General features: G+C 36.7%; 1 protein-coding gene across 1 annotated transcript in view; it reads left to right on the top strand.

Annotated features, from left to right (window-relative positions):
- The window catches only part of gabra6b (gamma-aminobutyric acid type A receptor subunit alpha6b), a 29,534-nt gene extending 13,115 nt beyond the window's left edge, over positions 1-16,419 (top strand). Inside the window, exons 9-10 of the mRNA XM_085470722.1 lie at positions 4,156-4,412; positions 13,249-16,419. Coding sequence (XP_085326848.1) covers positions 4,156-4,412; positions 13,249-13,261 — 270 coding nt within the window. The 3' untranslated portion in view covers positions 13,262-16,419. The remainder of the gene's footprint in view (positions 1-4,155; positions 4,413-13,248) is intronic.
- Positions 16,420-16,690: the final 271 nt, after the last annotated feature.

The following is a 16,690-nucleotide window of genomic DNA, read 5'->3' as shown; positions in this document are numbered from 1 at the left end:
ACAGTGAGTGACACGGGGAGACAGCCAGTGGCTCAGTGAATGATGTTGCTGCCGATTATGTAAGAGCCATAGATTAAGGGACTATCCAGCATATCACTGCACGCTCACAAGAAGGAGGGCAACCACCACCACAATAAAGCAGAGAGGGGGCTGAGAAAGCAGGCACAGTCCATTTAAAAAATATATATATATATATATATTTTTTTTTATATGGAACAAGATGGAGAGATGGATGATGGGCCAGTGTGGTTTGTTTTTTGTGTTTTATGTGAGTTTGCATTCGTGTGTGTGTGTGTGTGTGTGTGTGTGTGTGTGTGTGTGTGTGTGTGTGTGTGTGTGTGTGTGTGTGTGTGTGTGTATGCATTAAAGTTACACTGAGAGGAGAAATAGAGTGGGAGGGATGCATCATGGAAAATGACTGCTTTCACCAAATATGTAGGAGGAAAGACTCTTTATTACATAGAAAAAAAACACAACAATGGCGTATCACTGGGAATAGAAATAGCCATCTACCAGTCACGATTTAAAAGACCACGACCTGTTATGACTGTCATGTAAAACACAGCAGGCATGGAAACCTCACAAAAGCAAATTGGTTCAGTTAATGAATCAAATATACAACTGTAAACATAATGGGGGATCGAGTGTTTGTCAGTGTGAGTAACGGGTGCTGAATGCATTTCCAGTGGTGAGTAGGTGGTGCAGTATTTAGTGCTGGAAATAAAGAAAATATTTTTTTCATATTAAGAAAAAAAAATAAGGTGAGAGATAGAAAGATGTGATCTTTATGCAGAGGTTGAGCCACGGGTACTTGCAATCACAGAATTTGAAAAGATTGCTTAGGCGATGAGACACTGATTAAATCAGGACATTTTTAAGGAAATTATTTTGCTGTCCTGTCGGCTTAATAACTAGACTGAAAGAGAGGATTTTCAGGTTCAGGGATCAACACTAACTAAAAAGTAGCGTCATGGATGGTGCATAACATTTTGACTTTTGTTGCCAAGATGTCAGGTCTCTCTTGGAAATGAGATTTTTTGATCTCAATGAGATTTTTTTTTTACCTGAATAAATGAAGGACTAATAAAAAAATTGTAATGAAGTAACACTTGTTGAATGCACTGATTACAGGTATTTATTTAGAAATTTCTATTTCTACATCATTTAGCAGTCTTCCACCCCCCACCCCCTATTTTTCTATGTTTATAGCTAACTCTATAATAATTCAGTATGTGAAGCATAACCATAAATATCCACCTTTATCAACGGTATTATTAAATGATAATTTAGTCATGGTAATTCGATGGACATCCAGTTTTTGGAGAAAATTCTGCTGTGAAAAACACTGAACAACTGTTATCTTTCAGTCAACATGAGACAGGAAATAATCAAACCACCAGGGACTGGCGCTACATGAAGCTTACATCTCTAGCCTATTCATTTTTTATTCAGCACAGTTAAAGTTTCCAAGCCTAAAATGACTGCCTGCCAGGCTTAATCATTGGGAAATTTTGTATTTTTAAGAACTTTTTAGAAACAAGCTACAACCATTAAGCCAGTTAATGTATGTCATTAGCCTACTTTCACTTCCCATAATGGCAGTAGTGTAGGAAAGTTAAGTAACTTTCCCACACACTATGCAGAACTGCATGCCTCTCACTGTTTCCCACCAACTCTTTATTGAAAATTTCAGAAGTCATACTAGTAGCAGTTTTGCAATGTAATTTAGTCATGCAAATTAATTTAGTCATCTAAAATGTGCAACTGTGCCTTAAACTGTGCAATCACCTTGAGCAACCATGCTATGATTCAAAGAAGTCACCTGAATTCACTTCGCCTAGGGCAAGATCTCTGTGTTACTGAATTTGCGAGGTTAAAAGAGTTATGTTGTCACCAGTGTTTTTGAAGGCTTTGATATATGTGTGAACAATTTGTTTCTTATCCTTATTTCTCTGCCAGTAATCTCTTGGTACTGTACATAAAAGTAAAAAAACAAAACAAAAACAAAAAACAGTTTCGTGAACCCTGTGAGATTGTGAGATTAATATGGTTTAAATGTGCAAAATGACAATGATCAGGAAATTTTTTGTCTTTTCATTCATTTATCCGTATCCTTCGATGGTTCATCTTATTGGATCATAACTGTTGTGTGTGACTGTGTGTGTAATATCCATGGCTTTTAATTTGTAATAATTATTTACATATATTCACCCACTTACATCCAAACACCCAGAGATGAGGCTCCTTAGTGGACAGAAAGTGAAATCGTGCTGTCTATTAACCCCTTCGCACACTATGAAACATAAACACACTCGTGTGTAGCTCTTAACCTGCTCTACTCACGGAGACCCACATCCAAACATGATCCATATATCCGTTAGTCAGCACCCAACCTTTCTGTGAGTCTGTTGAAAACTAGAGCAGTGAATAAGGGACAAGGACTTGATCTCCCATGAGATTTAAGAGGAAGCCAAGAGATCCTGTTGTCATCATGAGCAATAGCTTGTCATTTGGCTCAACTGCAGACATGTGCAGTACACCATGCAGAAGTAATGCATGCGGTGTGTGTACTCACTGCATGTTGTTACCTAAAAGGGAAACAGAAACAGGTAGCTGACATTTGAAGCTACAGCCTGGTGTTGTGAAGCATACAGTATACCACTCACAGATAAGAGGATACACTATTATTCACTGAAGAGTGAACTTAACCTCGAAAATGACTGGTGGTAATGGTGGTTAGATCATCTGGACCTGCTCTCTCTCTCACAGCCCTTCCCCAGTGTTGCTATAGAACTTTACAGAGCTTGATATATTCATCAAGCCCATAATAATACAGCTTAAAGAGAATAGAAAGGTTTAAAATGCTGCTCAAACATTAGCTTTTTTATCTTTGTCTAACACCTCCATATCAAATGTTTGTGACTTGCACTCCTGTGAACTTCCTCAAATGATAAACACATTTAAACCCCCAGACGTATAATATATATTAAGATTTTACAGCATGATTGCACTACTCAGCATAGCTGCCATGGAATGACTGACAAATATTTTATATTTAATTTGATTCAGTATTAATGTTGTTAATTTAACTGCTAATGGATTTTTAAACTGGCCACCATGGATTTTATTTATTTATTTATTTTTTGGAATGTTTCCCCTAAGCCTTAGGATTGTAACAGTTTAATAGTTTCTTAACCTGTAGAGGAGCATGTAATCCTGTAGCCTCACAAATCCTGCCTAAATCTCACAAGTTCAGATTTTGTTCCAAGACTGCCAAAAAATATCCACACTGAAGTGAGAAACACTGAATGCTTTAGTAAACTACTAGGAGTTTTTCCCCCAAAATAAAATGTAAAGAACTGTTCAAACTCTGCTCTGCAATAAATGTTCTAGAAACTTGCAAATTTAACAAGGAATATATTTGAAATTTCCATGTAAACAAAAAGTGTCCTATAAAGCATAAATATGGCACAAAACAGCATATTTAAAATAAATATTAAATTATATTATTATAAAGTTCAGTGCTTACTCAGTGAAGCTGCTGATCAATAAAAGGCCATCGTGGAATGACTGTATTTTTTTATGCTGAAATTTGTTCCTTTAAAAGGGAACGTGTTCTTTCTCACTTACTCTACCTGGAGGCAACACATTGTTACTTGACCCATTTTCCAGATGTACACTCCCCTTACTTTCTGTACACATACTGTATATGATTTACAACTATTGGAGCAGGGAGCATGTGTTGCGATCACACTAGTTTACTCAAAGTTGATGAGGCGTGAGAAACCCATGCGTCAATATATTGAGCTTCTTTCGTTTAATATGGTTTGTTTGCCTCCCACAACTACACCAGCCTTGACAGAATGGGCTGAAGTTTCAATCAAAATCAAAACATCATTGATTTTCTTTTCTGGGTGTAATTACTGTGATACTCATACTCATTTTAGATATAGATCACATGCTCCATAGAACATATGGACTTATCTATTTACAGTATGTTAAACACACCACTATCATCAGAATGGATTTTTCCTTTTTTCCTTATTTCCTCCCTTAACACTAACTAGCATTGATGTTATAAGATACTGACATTATAACATTTTGTTTTTCCCTGGTCTTTATATACTTTGTATCGTTCTTATTTTCCTCTCCAAGGTGGATGCCAGTAGTGTGCTTAAGAAGAGGATGAACTCCACCCCGATGTTTGAGCGTCCTGCCAAGACATTTCCCAACCCACCGGTCAATGCCCAAGCATTCCTCCAGCAAGGTTCGGCTGTACCGGCCAACAATGTTCTGACTGGCACCAGCATCATCGACAAATACTCACGCATCCTTTTCCCCCTTTCGTTTGGCGCCTTCAACCTGGTCTACTGGATTGTCTATCTTACCAAGGACACAATGGAGATGTCCAGGTGAACAGATGGCATGTTGTTACAAATGATTCCAGCATTTGTTTTTATGTGTTTGTAGAGAGACAACAGACAGATTTTAGGATGACTACTGCCTTACTGACTATAACTGAATGGTTTTTTTCCCCCCCACTCGGCTATGAAAGCCCGATGGGATATTGTCAGCAACCTGCTGGGTGGGAGGGTGGGCGGGCAGGCGGCATCGACACCCAAATTTGTGAATGCAATAACTTGAGAACAACGCAACATAGTAGTATCAAATTAGCACCATTGGTACATCTACTAAAATCTCACACAAGTTTGAATCTCACAGATCTCAGCCTCAAGGTCAAGGTCAGAGGTCAAGCATTAACTTGACTACTACGAAACAAATGTACAGCTTCTGTACTTATATAAGATATAATGATATATGGAATGTTCATCAAATTATTGACATATGAACAAGAAAATTATTTGCACTTTACATTACTGCTTGGTAACAGTGTGGTAATAATAGAGTAATAAGGTGGAAATGACAAGGTAATAATATGGAAATAGGAGTTTACTATGACTTAAATACAAATTAATATCAAAGTAATAACTAAGTAATATCATGCATAATCAGTGGCTTTAGCTGAGTAATAGAGTAATAGTAATAGCTGAGTAATAATAATATTGGGTGAGAAGGTGGAGTCTGAAGGAGCAGTGAGGACGTTGGATGGGAAACTGCAGGTTTAGTTATTTTGCTACTTTCATATTAATACCACACTACCACAGTATTACCAAACTGTAATAGAAAGTCTTTTCTCTGTCAAGTTTGCATGCTGAGGTTCTCACACGCAGTTGGTGTTAGTCTTTTCATCAGTTACAATTACCTACTTTGATTCCAGATCTTCATAATAAACTTGAAGAGTCAATATGTGGTAAATTTTAAAAGACGCAAAAGATGCTTTTTGCTCAAAAAAGGCTCATAAGGTTCCACAATATGACTGTATAATCTGGTTTATGTCCCCACAACAATAATACAATACACATACATGCATACACATTTCTCACAATTAAGAAAAATGTGAGAGTTTTGGATGAAAAGAAAGGCAGTATGCTGATTATGTGGGCAGGTGGTTCTGGAAGTTTACATTTTGCTAAGTCTCCAAGTGTGTGAGAAATAGCTTATATTGTCTTCCTTATTGGTGGATTTTGTTGCGCTTAGGGACCTTTGGCTATTGAGCAAAATATAACTGAAAATATACACATCTGTGTTCTAAAGTTTGTCTGCTGTGTGTGTGTGTACTTGTGTGTTTGTATACCAATGGGTCTCTGTGTGTAAGAGATAAAGGAAGTTAGAGACAGAGAGAGAAAACAGAATATGGGAATGTGAAGTATTCATTATATATATTGTTTTACATTTTTTTCTTTCTTCATTGTGCATTTGCTATTCTGGAAGGGCATATATTATTCATCAAATACACAAAGATCTTTCAACTTACAGAGAATTTTTCCAATATGACTTTTTCCAAACGTGTTAGAGACTGGTCACGGGGTTGATACTGAACGGACTGCATTATTTACAGGTTTTATGAGTATGTACTTTCAATACATAATGAATTCTTGCCCAAATAGGATGAACATGCAATTATCTTCTGTTTCTCTTAGCAACATTACTAAAAATATATCTCCTAGCCATCATTTGCCATGCATAGATTGCACTTGTAAACAGGCATAATAGCTGTGTGCAAAGCTTTAATGAGCCATGTCTGTCCAAGCCAGAGAAAATAAAGAAAAAATAATTAATGTATAATTGCTTGACCTCTTTATAAAGTCATAATTCTCTTATATTTGGGCTAATGTGGTACAAAACTGTGCAATATCTGTAATGGCCAGCAGGGGTTGGCTCTCCTATCTTAAAACAAGTCAAAGTGTAGAGAAGACTAGGATAAAAGTAGCCTAATTCACGCATAATTGATTGTCTCAGTCAACATTTCACTAATGACTTAATGGTCTCATTTGGGAATTTCAAGTCATATTGAATGCAAAATTAACTTTATGTTGAATCTGCAGTCACATTAAGTGAAATATATGGTAAAAAGGGACCGCTTGCTCTCTTTATAATTGGCAACTTCATTAATCTACCAGAAAACAACCCTTCTACTCACTTAATCTGTGACCTCAGTAAACACTTTCCTGATAGGTTTATTATCTCAAATGCTAATTTAATGTCTTATTAAAACTTTAATTTATAGTCTAATGAAAATTTAAAGTTTGTTATTGAATCATGCTAACTTTTTTAATCAATCCACTTTTTAACCTCCTAAGACCCGAACTCTTCCACTGCATGGATTTTTAATTTCTCTTTGATATTTGGACATATTGGGGCCCGATGAATGTAAAAACAAAGATTTACCAGATTTTTGTTTTTTGCCTTATTTTTGTTTTTAAGAAAAATGAGAGCCACATATGAGCATATTCGTTTAAAATTTTCATAGAACAGTAGCAGTATAATGTCCTCGTAAGTAGATATCAGGACCTTGTAGAGCAAAATTCAGTATTTTGGTCTAAATAACCCAAAATGTGATTTCCACATATGTGAACACCAGGTCCTGATCAGACACACACTCTGTATGATGATCTTTTCTTTGCTGTTTGCTAACTAAGCTCCCACTAATATTTAGTTTTTTTAAATTTTCGTTCAAATTTTCATACAAAATGTGATCTCAAAGAAATCCTTTAGCTTTTTGTCAAACATCAGGATTTCTACATATTGAATTCAGCGAAGGCGACAGCTTTCAAACAAAACACCTTAAGCTTACACTAAATCAGTTTAGTAAACAGCATCAAATCATATATAGGATGTGACTTGAAACAGCAACTTGAGAGGCTAATACTCACAACAGACTATATTATGAATACTTATAGTACAACATAGTAAACTAAATCTGAATCTATTTTTCTGTTTTTTCAGGTGCTGTCTTTTAAATTGTATACTGCACATAACTTACAGTTATTGCTGATATACACAGCAGTCGTGCTGCGTCTTGGCTTTGTTATTGCTAAAGCACAAATAGCGCTATGGTTCTTTTGATGACATCATGAGATGCATTGTGCTCTCTTATATTACATCTATAGCTCCCGTATGACACTTTGATAGGATGTTGAGATTTATACTAGTTAGAGATAAAAAGGCTCACTTTATTGTGTATGTGTGCAACTTAGTGTGCTTGATTTGTCCCGGCCATATGCTCTAAACAAATGTGTCTGCCTGGTTGTGCATTTATGTTCACACTATCGATATGCACACTATCAATGTGCATCAACACTTCTGACTCTGGGGCTTTTCAACTGTGTGGGTTCAGCTCCTTTTATTCTCCTTTCTTGCTCTTTCTCTAAAAAGAGAAAAGCCCCCTGGCATGAGCTGAGACAAGTCAGATGACATGACAGTGTTGGAAGGGATCAGGATAGCTGTGTGTGACTAACCCGCTTAGTGACACTCTCCTAACTGTTTCTGTTAATTGATAGGAACTGCAAGCTTGAAAGGAGATCCTGACAAACGTCCTGTAGAAAAATTGCAGAGTGACAGCATTTCAGCTCTGGGAATCAGGAGCAATTAAAAATAAGAAAATGGCATATAATAAAGTATGCATGTGTTTCTTTTGGAATTCATGTACAGTGCATTTAAGTGTGACTGAGAAAGTGCAGTGAGTGGGGAGGATTGATGAAAGGCAAGAAGGAGGTGATACAATACACAGAGCCCCAGGGCTAATAACTGAAACCCCCAGTGGTCTTAGAAGCAGCTAGTGCAAAGAACAAGTATAACCACAGGTTGTCATTCTGATCGATAACGGCTACATGACTGTAAGAGTTGAATCGTCTAACATCGACAAAAACTGCCACTGAACACGCTTGCTGCAGGTGGTGTTGTAGAGATGGTTCTTATATTCATCCTGAGAAAGATCAGAAGGTCTTCTCCAATACAGAACATCTCATGTCTGAAATCCTACTTGCGAACTTGGCATGTCAGCAGAAGACAACAACCGCAAACAGACCCTTTTTGGGGAAAATAATCTTATTGACAGTGATATGCTGCGAAGAGATGCACCTGTTAAAATGTTATCCATTTTTTCAGCAGTAGATATTACATCTTTGGAACAAAATTACTTATTTTCAAATCACAGTGGGTCTCAGAGGCAGCAATAAGTTACTATCGGGCTTGGCAAGGGAATAGAGTTCAAGGCAGGATGATCAGAGGTTTTTGGTGTGCTCGTCATGTCAGGAGCTGGGCAGTTATCTGCTGAGATGACTCTAAAAAGTAACAGTACTGCACCTCAATCCATTCCATGAAAATAGACAAGTGCAGAGAAAAACTCACAACGCTTTTGTTGACATAATGATGATTTCTAAAACACTAAAAACAGTCATAAAACATTTCTTGGCATGCATTTTGTTATTATGAAATATATATAGTTGCTTGATAATTCACTTTTGGCATCTTGCCAACAGACTCACCCAAATGATAACCTTTACAAGTAAAATCACACTGAAATTTGCTGCCAATCTTTATGCCACATGGAGGTAAACATGAATAAAGAGGTTATAAAGCTGCCAATAGTTGACTTTTCTCCATAAATAAACTGTTTGGTATTGTAAAGTTCACCCTTTTCTCAATTAAACATCTGATTATCAGCATGAATGAAGGGAAACATATCAACGTGGGTGAGAACCTGAATGGTGAATTGCATTTTTACCTAATTTGCTTGTTGCCTGGGATAATTGAGATATATTTGGCTGATATTTTGAATTGTGGCTAAAGTGGTGCAAACACTGCCTAAGATTATAAGTTAAATTACAGTTAAAATAGCGGGAGCGCTATAGATTATGACTGAAACACGGTCCACTGCACAATACTTTCACAGTTAACACTTTACATTTCTTTGCTCTTGTGTGCAGCACCACCTACACTAGTAACCTCTTGATTCTCAGTAAGACCCACATGAATCCAAATATTGTATCCATTAAATGAAAGTGAGCAGCTCTTTTCATTTTAGAGAAATAAATATACAACTCCAGCGGCCTAACTGAAAGCAGATAGCTGTGCAAGCAACAGACCCTTTTTCTCTCTTTGTGTCTTTGCTTTTTTATTGAAGGGTCTCCTGCAAAGATGAGGTGAACCAAAAGAAAAGATTTTGGTCTGCTGTGAGTGTAGGTGGATTTGTGTGCAAGTGTGTGTCTACTTCAGTGAGGATACAGGCATACAAGTGTATAAATGTGCCGTGGCAGCAGTGCCTACCGACTGCAGGCTATTTTAATGAATAGCACCATTCAGGGCGAGACATGAAGGAAACAAATTTGCTGAAAACACTTCCTTCCGTGAAGGGCCCCAGCTGGTTGGTTGACTGGTTGCTGGCTGCCTAGCAGGCTAAATGGTGTATGTGTGTCAGAGTGGGTACAGCAGGCGATAAGCCTTGCTCCTCTTTATTGGCCATCAGAGTTCCAGGCTTGAAAAAACAACTTCCCTATTGTTGCTCATAAATCAAAACCACTAAATGCTCTTTCAAACTCAATTCCTATTTTCAACTGCAGGGCCATAGCCATAGCTTTGGTGTAAAGATCATTCAATTACAGGCCACTCATACAGGGAGTAGAGAAGACCGATATAAACAGTGATCCCCTATCTATCATTTTTCTCTCCTGGGTCTTGTGAGAACTGTTTACATCTGCCTTTGTCTGTCAGGCGTTTATCACACATCTACCTTTGTTTGCATGGAAGCCTGTGTGCACACTCATGCAGAAAAAAAACACAAGCATTTACAAATCTTAATAGGATAATTTGTTATCAAACAAGAAATCTGTTCTCTTTTTTCTTTTTTTCGCATCGTCTATCACCCCTTGCTCCCATTTGCTTTTTCTATTTCTTACTCTATCTAGTGTCACTCTTTTAAACGCTTCCTTTCTCAGTCACCATCTCTCCACTATATTACCACATCTTCCACTCTGCCATGGTGCACAGTCTGCAGTCGGAATCTTCCTTGATAAAACGGGACAGCCTGACAGGCTAAGCAGAGTGCTGTCCCTCTACCTCATTTTCTCAGCATTAATCACCCAGGCTTTCAACTGCAAAGAAGAGACTTTTCTCTGTGGGACTCTCCCAGTGCTTTGCTGATCAGTCCTCTTTAGCAACTGTACAGATGCAAATTTGTCATTTGGTTAGTTGAACAAATGCAGTTAATAAGGAAAGGCAGCCTTGTTTTAAGATAAATGGTGCTGTTACCAAAAGGTCACAAGTTCACTTCCTTTAAGAGCCTGTCTGCAGTTCTTTGACCTGTCAGTGCACCCTAGAACAAGACTGATGATTCATTTCAAGTCAGACTCTTTGAATCTTTTTCTTAAAGACATATGAATTGTTTTGACAGTAAAATATTGTGAGAATGGAATGACAAATGTCGTAGCAAATGTCACATATATAATTTCTGTCACCTGGACACATGTATATTGCAAATTGTTTTGTTTAATCTATGCAGTGTTCCCAGGGGTCGCCAAGTGGGCTTTGCCAAGTGGAGGTAGTGTAGGTAAGGGGGCAAAAGGGGAAAAAGACTCATTTACAACTAAGTCTTACAATAATTTTGTAGGGTATATTCATATAAATGTTGCTCCTTCTTTAGGTTTTCCTTTGCTCTTTGTCGTACATGCTACATAGTATATGCAGGAGTTACGTGAAATATTGTATTATGGCTGCTTTCCAAAACCTAGCCTTTGTAAACATGGAAATTGAGAAGAGTTGCTAAAGAAATTCAAATTCAACTCGACCTCATCTCGAAACAAGTCCTGTTACTTAGCAACAACAATGAATCAAATTTGGGGCAGTTATTTTAGTAATTATTTTGAAACATTATCAGAATTACCCTTCATTTCAATGGTCAGGGGACCATAAAAACTGCATGTACAAAATATCCAAATCCAATCGAATATACTTAAATATTTGTTGACTTTACCCATAAATAAGACTTTTTTTTTTCACTTTTTCCAGCATATTTGCTGTTATAAAATCTCCCATGAATTTCATTTTTAGAAATTGTTTGAGTTTCATGTCTATCTTTCTTATGATGCTACTGCTGCTAGCTCAACCCAACAGTTGTGTAGCAAAGAGTCTGCCTACTGTACAATGTGCCCAATAAGTCTATTGCACCCTGCCCAGTTTGGCCGGCACCTGTTGTCCTCCTTGACTTTAAATAAGATGAATTTCAATCATCATTTAATTTGTTGTCAAAGAGATTTCATTATATGAATTGCCAACTTTAGCCATAAATCATATAGAGATCCACTGAAAGCTAATATGAATTAGTCCTAAGCCTTAAATTTCCAGCTTACCAAATGTCACATGCTGAGCAGCACTTACATTTGAAAGTAATCTCTCAGTGTCCTCTCTTTGTTGCATTTTTCTCCACCTAAAGTGGGACGTTTTAAAACATCTTTGTTCTTCCTGGAAAATACGTGAACTGTGCACATCTAGCTAGCGCACAGATTCTGTGCCAAACTGCACAGAGAACCTGTTTGTCACTGGTGATGTTTGTTGAACTGCTAGAAAGGTTTCATTTGAGATTACCCATAAAAAAGTTATTTTGTAGTGCTAGCTAGATGCTGAAGTACTGCTGGTGCAACATTATTGATATCTGCATACTTGTTATTAATCTCTGGCTGTCTTCACCAGCATGTCTTTTATACTGTCTTCCTTCTCTTACCCCAACCGGTCGTGGAAGATGGCCGCCCCTCCCTGAGCCTGGTTCTGCTGGAGGTTTCTTCCTGTTAAAAGGGAGTTTTTCCTTCTCACTGTCGCCAAAGTGCTTGCCCATAGCGGGTCATTTCATTGTTGGGTTCCTCTCTGTTTGTATTATTGTAGGGTCTACCTTATAATATAAAACGCCTTGAGGCGACTGTTGAATTCAATTGAATGCATAACAGGAATGAATCAATGGTGGAGAAGGGGCTGCAGTAGGTAGGGTAGGGTCAAGTGGTGAATTAACTGTAGCATCAGCTGGAAAGATGGAGTTAGTAAGTTAGGCAGTTTCATACAAAATACTAACTATCAGATTTATTTAGTCATTGAATCGAAGATTCTGTAATGCTATTCTAGATCATTCCAGCCCTCTTAAACCCCAGAGTGTACCAATAATACAAGGCAGTGACAATAAATTATAACAAATCAGTATACAATGGTACATTTGTTGTCATACTCCACTGTGTTTTACTTTTGACTGGAATGACACTATGGTTAAACACTTATGTCTACTGGATTTACAAATGCTAAATGCCTATTTTTAATCTGTCTCAGCATATCACAGTTAAAACTTGATGATATAAAGGATGAAGTTAAAAGACACAAAAAATACATTTGCATACTGAAACTATTAAAGATTTTGTTGTCATTTTTGTATTGCAGTGAATTCTAACTAAAAACACACAGAAAACCTCCAACTTTTGCCAGCAGGCATGTAAAGTTCTCTGGCTAAAAATGGCTCTCAGTGCTGTCAAAAGTGTCACCGGCTTCAACACATAAGGCAGAGATGGTAAAGATGTAAACTACCTAGCTAAGTTTTCCAGATGGGTTTCACAAAGTCTTTCAGGAGAACAGTGGCAGTGAGACACTGAATAATTTCAGATTTATTTTACCTTTAAATTCAGTCTGGAATGGTGTTCAGGCAGATATGGACAGATGCAGATTTGAATAGGTATGCATGTGTAGGTTTCTGTAAGCATATATTAGTTTAGTTGAATGTGTTAAAATCCATTCTTCATGATCATGATGCTTTCTATTTTATTTTAAATAATTTTTACTAATTCAACATTTTCTTCTCTGATTTTTGTCTTACAGGGATACCATCTAGGCCTAGTGTTTGTTCTTCTGGATGGCACACACACACTTACATGCATACATTTACATTTATATGTATCAGCCACAACCTTAAAACCAGCGACCATTGAAGTGAACAACATTGATCAGTTCATTTAAATGCAGCACTCTTCTGGGAAACCTTGGGCTCTGACATTCATATGGATTTTACTTTGACTTGAACTGCTTACCTAACCTTTGTTCCCGACTAAGCACACCCCACCATTGCAACAACATTCCCCAACAACTGCAACCTTCCCAAGCTGTATAATTTACCCCCGTGATATAAAAACTCCTCAGGAATGGGTGAAGAACACAACAAAGACAAAAGTTCCCAGATACTTATCTGATGATGAATCAGTGGAATTCTCCAGAATGAGCCACAAATTCACAGGAGATACACTCTAAAGAAGCCAGGCACCAGAGGACACCCAGCCTCAGACACCCCATGTCCATATCTGGACAGGTTAGATTTGCTTTTGCAGATCAAGTGGAACCCAGTGCTAGGCAATTAGATTCATTGTTATGGCTAATCTGATATAAATTTAAGAGGCACAAACAAAAAGTTCCACTTCTCCATAAAAAAGCAAAACCCAGTTAAGTAAGTTATTAAGTTCTTTTGATGTTTTGCACTACTTACAATGCTCCTACTCCATTTATCATATCAAGTAGCCAACTCATGTAGGTAAGTAATAATGGTGGTAAGTGACAAAAAACTGCTATGTACACATTGCAACACAAGCCGGATTATTTGTGCCAAATGCTTCCCCTTAAACACTTCAGGATGTAAGCGAAAAGTCTGAACCTGGAGTTACACAGTACATGAAACAAAACATAACCATGACTCTGGTCATGCTCCTGACCTGATGTACCACCTATTTGGACATTATATTCCCTTCTACTACTGACTGCTGCTTAGTCACTTGGCTCTATCTGACCCATCTCTAATCATTGTTATTTACATTTTGAAGAGATCTAGTTCCTTAATCCAGAAAGAATACCACAGGAGATTCAGATATTAATTGTAGGATATGTTTACCTGGCTGCAGAACTAGGGCAGCCACACATCTATAAGTTATAAAAGTTATAAGTTATTTTTGAACTGCCAAAAATATTATGCTTATCCATTTATTCAGATAAAATATTTTCTAATTTAATATCAGCTCACTGACTTTTATATGGCTGCAAATACAAGTAAACATAGTATAGAAAGACTCCAGATAAAGGCTTCAAGGCTACCTGTAGAATTTCTTCTTTATCTTACAACATTAAGATAAAGAAGAAAGGGTTCAATGGGTTACAACATTAACCCATTGAACCCTTCCTAACAGCAAAGCAGATATAATCTAAAAATATAATATAGAGTAAGTTTGCCACTAAACTTCGTCTATAAGTTACACGACAAAAGCAAAAATATATTTAAAAAAAACAAACAAACAAAAAAAGCAGGTTGCCGGATTCTAGTGCTGGAGAAGATAGAACATTTATGGGGAGATTCACCACATAGAGCAATCTGATCACTTAATAAACTGGATTTTCACACAAAGAAAAAAATACTTGCCAAGCTCTCTTTTTGCCACCTCAGTGCATTGTATTTCATTTTATCTTGTTGCATGGAAAGCAAGTGCTTTGAGAGCAGATGTACCTGATCCTTTTGCCAACTTGACCAGGCAACTCAAAGCCATATGAGCTCCAGAGCCCCATGCTCTGGTATAATTTAAAACAGAAACTACATCTCTCTACCACTCTTTTTCATTCATTTCAAATCTCTGAGATATAAAAAAAATTACCCATTAGTAATAGCTGGGGTAGGACCTACTTTGGGAGAGCAAGAGCTAAAGCATCCACAAAGATCCACTTTGTTGTATGTATTGATTTTCTGTGTGCATGCAATTCACATGCAGTTCCAGACATCAGAATGATATTGCATCTGTGGTTGAAATGACACATTTCCTGCTTCAATATTTAGAACACATGTAAGGGAATAAGTGTACTTGTCCTGATACTGCATCCATTGTGACTGAGTGACTGAATTGCAGGAACTCTCTCACTGCCAGCTCTACTTTCCACTATTCATTTTTTCCCTTCCAACACTCTATTTTTTGGTTCATTGGCTTAATTTCCCTCTGCTGGAGTATAGAGGATGTGAAGAAAAATCTTCAAAGGGTTTAGATGGTGTGTTCCACAGATTCATTGGCTGCACTGAATATTTAGTGTCACATGCAGATGCAGATAGAAAAAACGTGTGCATACAGTTACTAGAGGGTTAAAAACATCCACGCATACTACTTATTTGAGCCACATTTTTGGACTAAAATATTGACATTACTTGCAACCATTTAATACAGCGAGGCAGTGCAATAACCCCCTTTTCACAGAAAATATTTAAACCTTTATATGCTAATGTAAGCATTTTATTATTCAATACTTATTTTTTCTCCTTTTTTTCATAATTTTAATTGGAGTTAAATGATTCCTGCATTGGTTCCCAATAATTTGTCAAGATGACAGCCATTGCTCTAGTTTTTCATTAAAAAGCAGCAGAAATAGAAAATTAAACCTATCATCACCAATTATACAAAATGCCAAGACATATTCATTAATAATCCACTTATGTGGATTAGCATATGATTATGCAGTGTTTCCAATTAAGTACAAAGGGTAACATGTTCAAGATATGTGGTGTCTACATCTAAACCAGTGTGTTTACTGCCTCATTGCATGCATCATGCACGAAGGGTGTTTTGATTTAAAGTGCTTTTATTGACAAAGACACAAAAAATAATATTATTTAATATTTGATAGTATTAATAATTATTATTCATATTAAATAAATAAAAAAACACCTGACTACAGCACCAAAAGATTGTATGAAGTCTGAAGTCTGTGTCTGTTGAGTGGCTGTTTGATATTGATGAAACATAAACAAACTTTATGGTGGAGAAGTTTTTCCCCATCTTCTTGTTCAGTTTTGAATATTTAGTTTGAAACAAGAAATAACATCATGTTTAATAGTATTCAATCATTTTATGTAATTATTGTATCTTATATGAACATTTGTGAAAACACAGATATAATCAGTAATGCAAAGGTCAAATGAAGACAATATGCAATGCAACAAAAAATGCAATAATAAATCAATTTGAACTCTAAGGTTCAGATCAATTTCATAGAAAATGTTGGTAGGTTGGTATGTTTTTTTTCTAAATTAGCATTTTAAATCTGTTAATAATAATAATAATAATAATAATAATAATAATAATAATACATTAATAGAAGGGTCTTTGAAGGATTATACATGCCAAGGATTATACATAGCTGTTTTGTATGCCATCACTGCATGGTATGATCACAGTTGCCATTAGGTTAGCCACTTTATTAGGGTTAAGCAAAGACGTGTTCTGCTTGTTCTGTTTTAATAAGT

The sequence above is a fragment of the Copadichromis virginalis genome, linkage group LG10 (assembly GCF_057382275.1).
Source record: "Copadichromis virginalis isolate Kocher_CV1m ecotype Utaka linkage group LG10, C_Virginalis_male_GT1.1, whole genome shotgun sequence".
Classification (NCBI taxonomy): domain Eukaryota; kingdom Metazoa; phylum Chordata; class Actinopteri; order Cichliformes; family Cichlidae; genus Copadichromis; species Copadichromis virginalis.
Note: the sequence above shows the minus strand (reverse complement) of the source record. Positions and strands in the feature narration are given on the sequence as shown.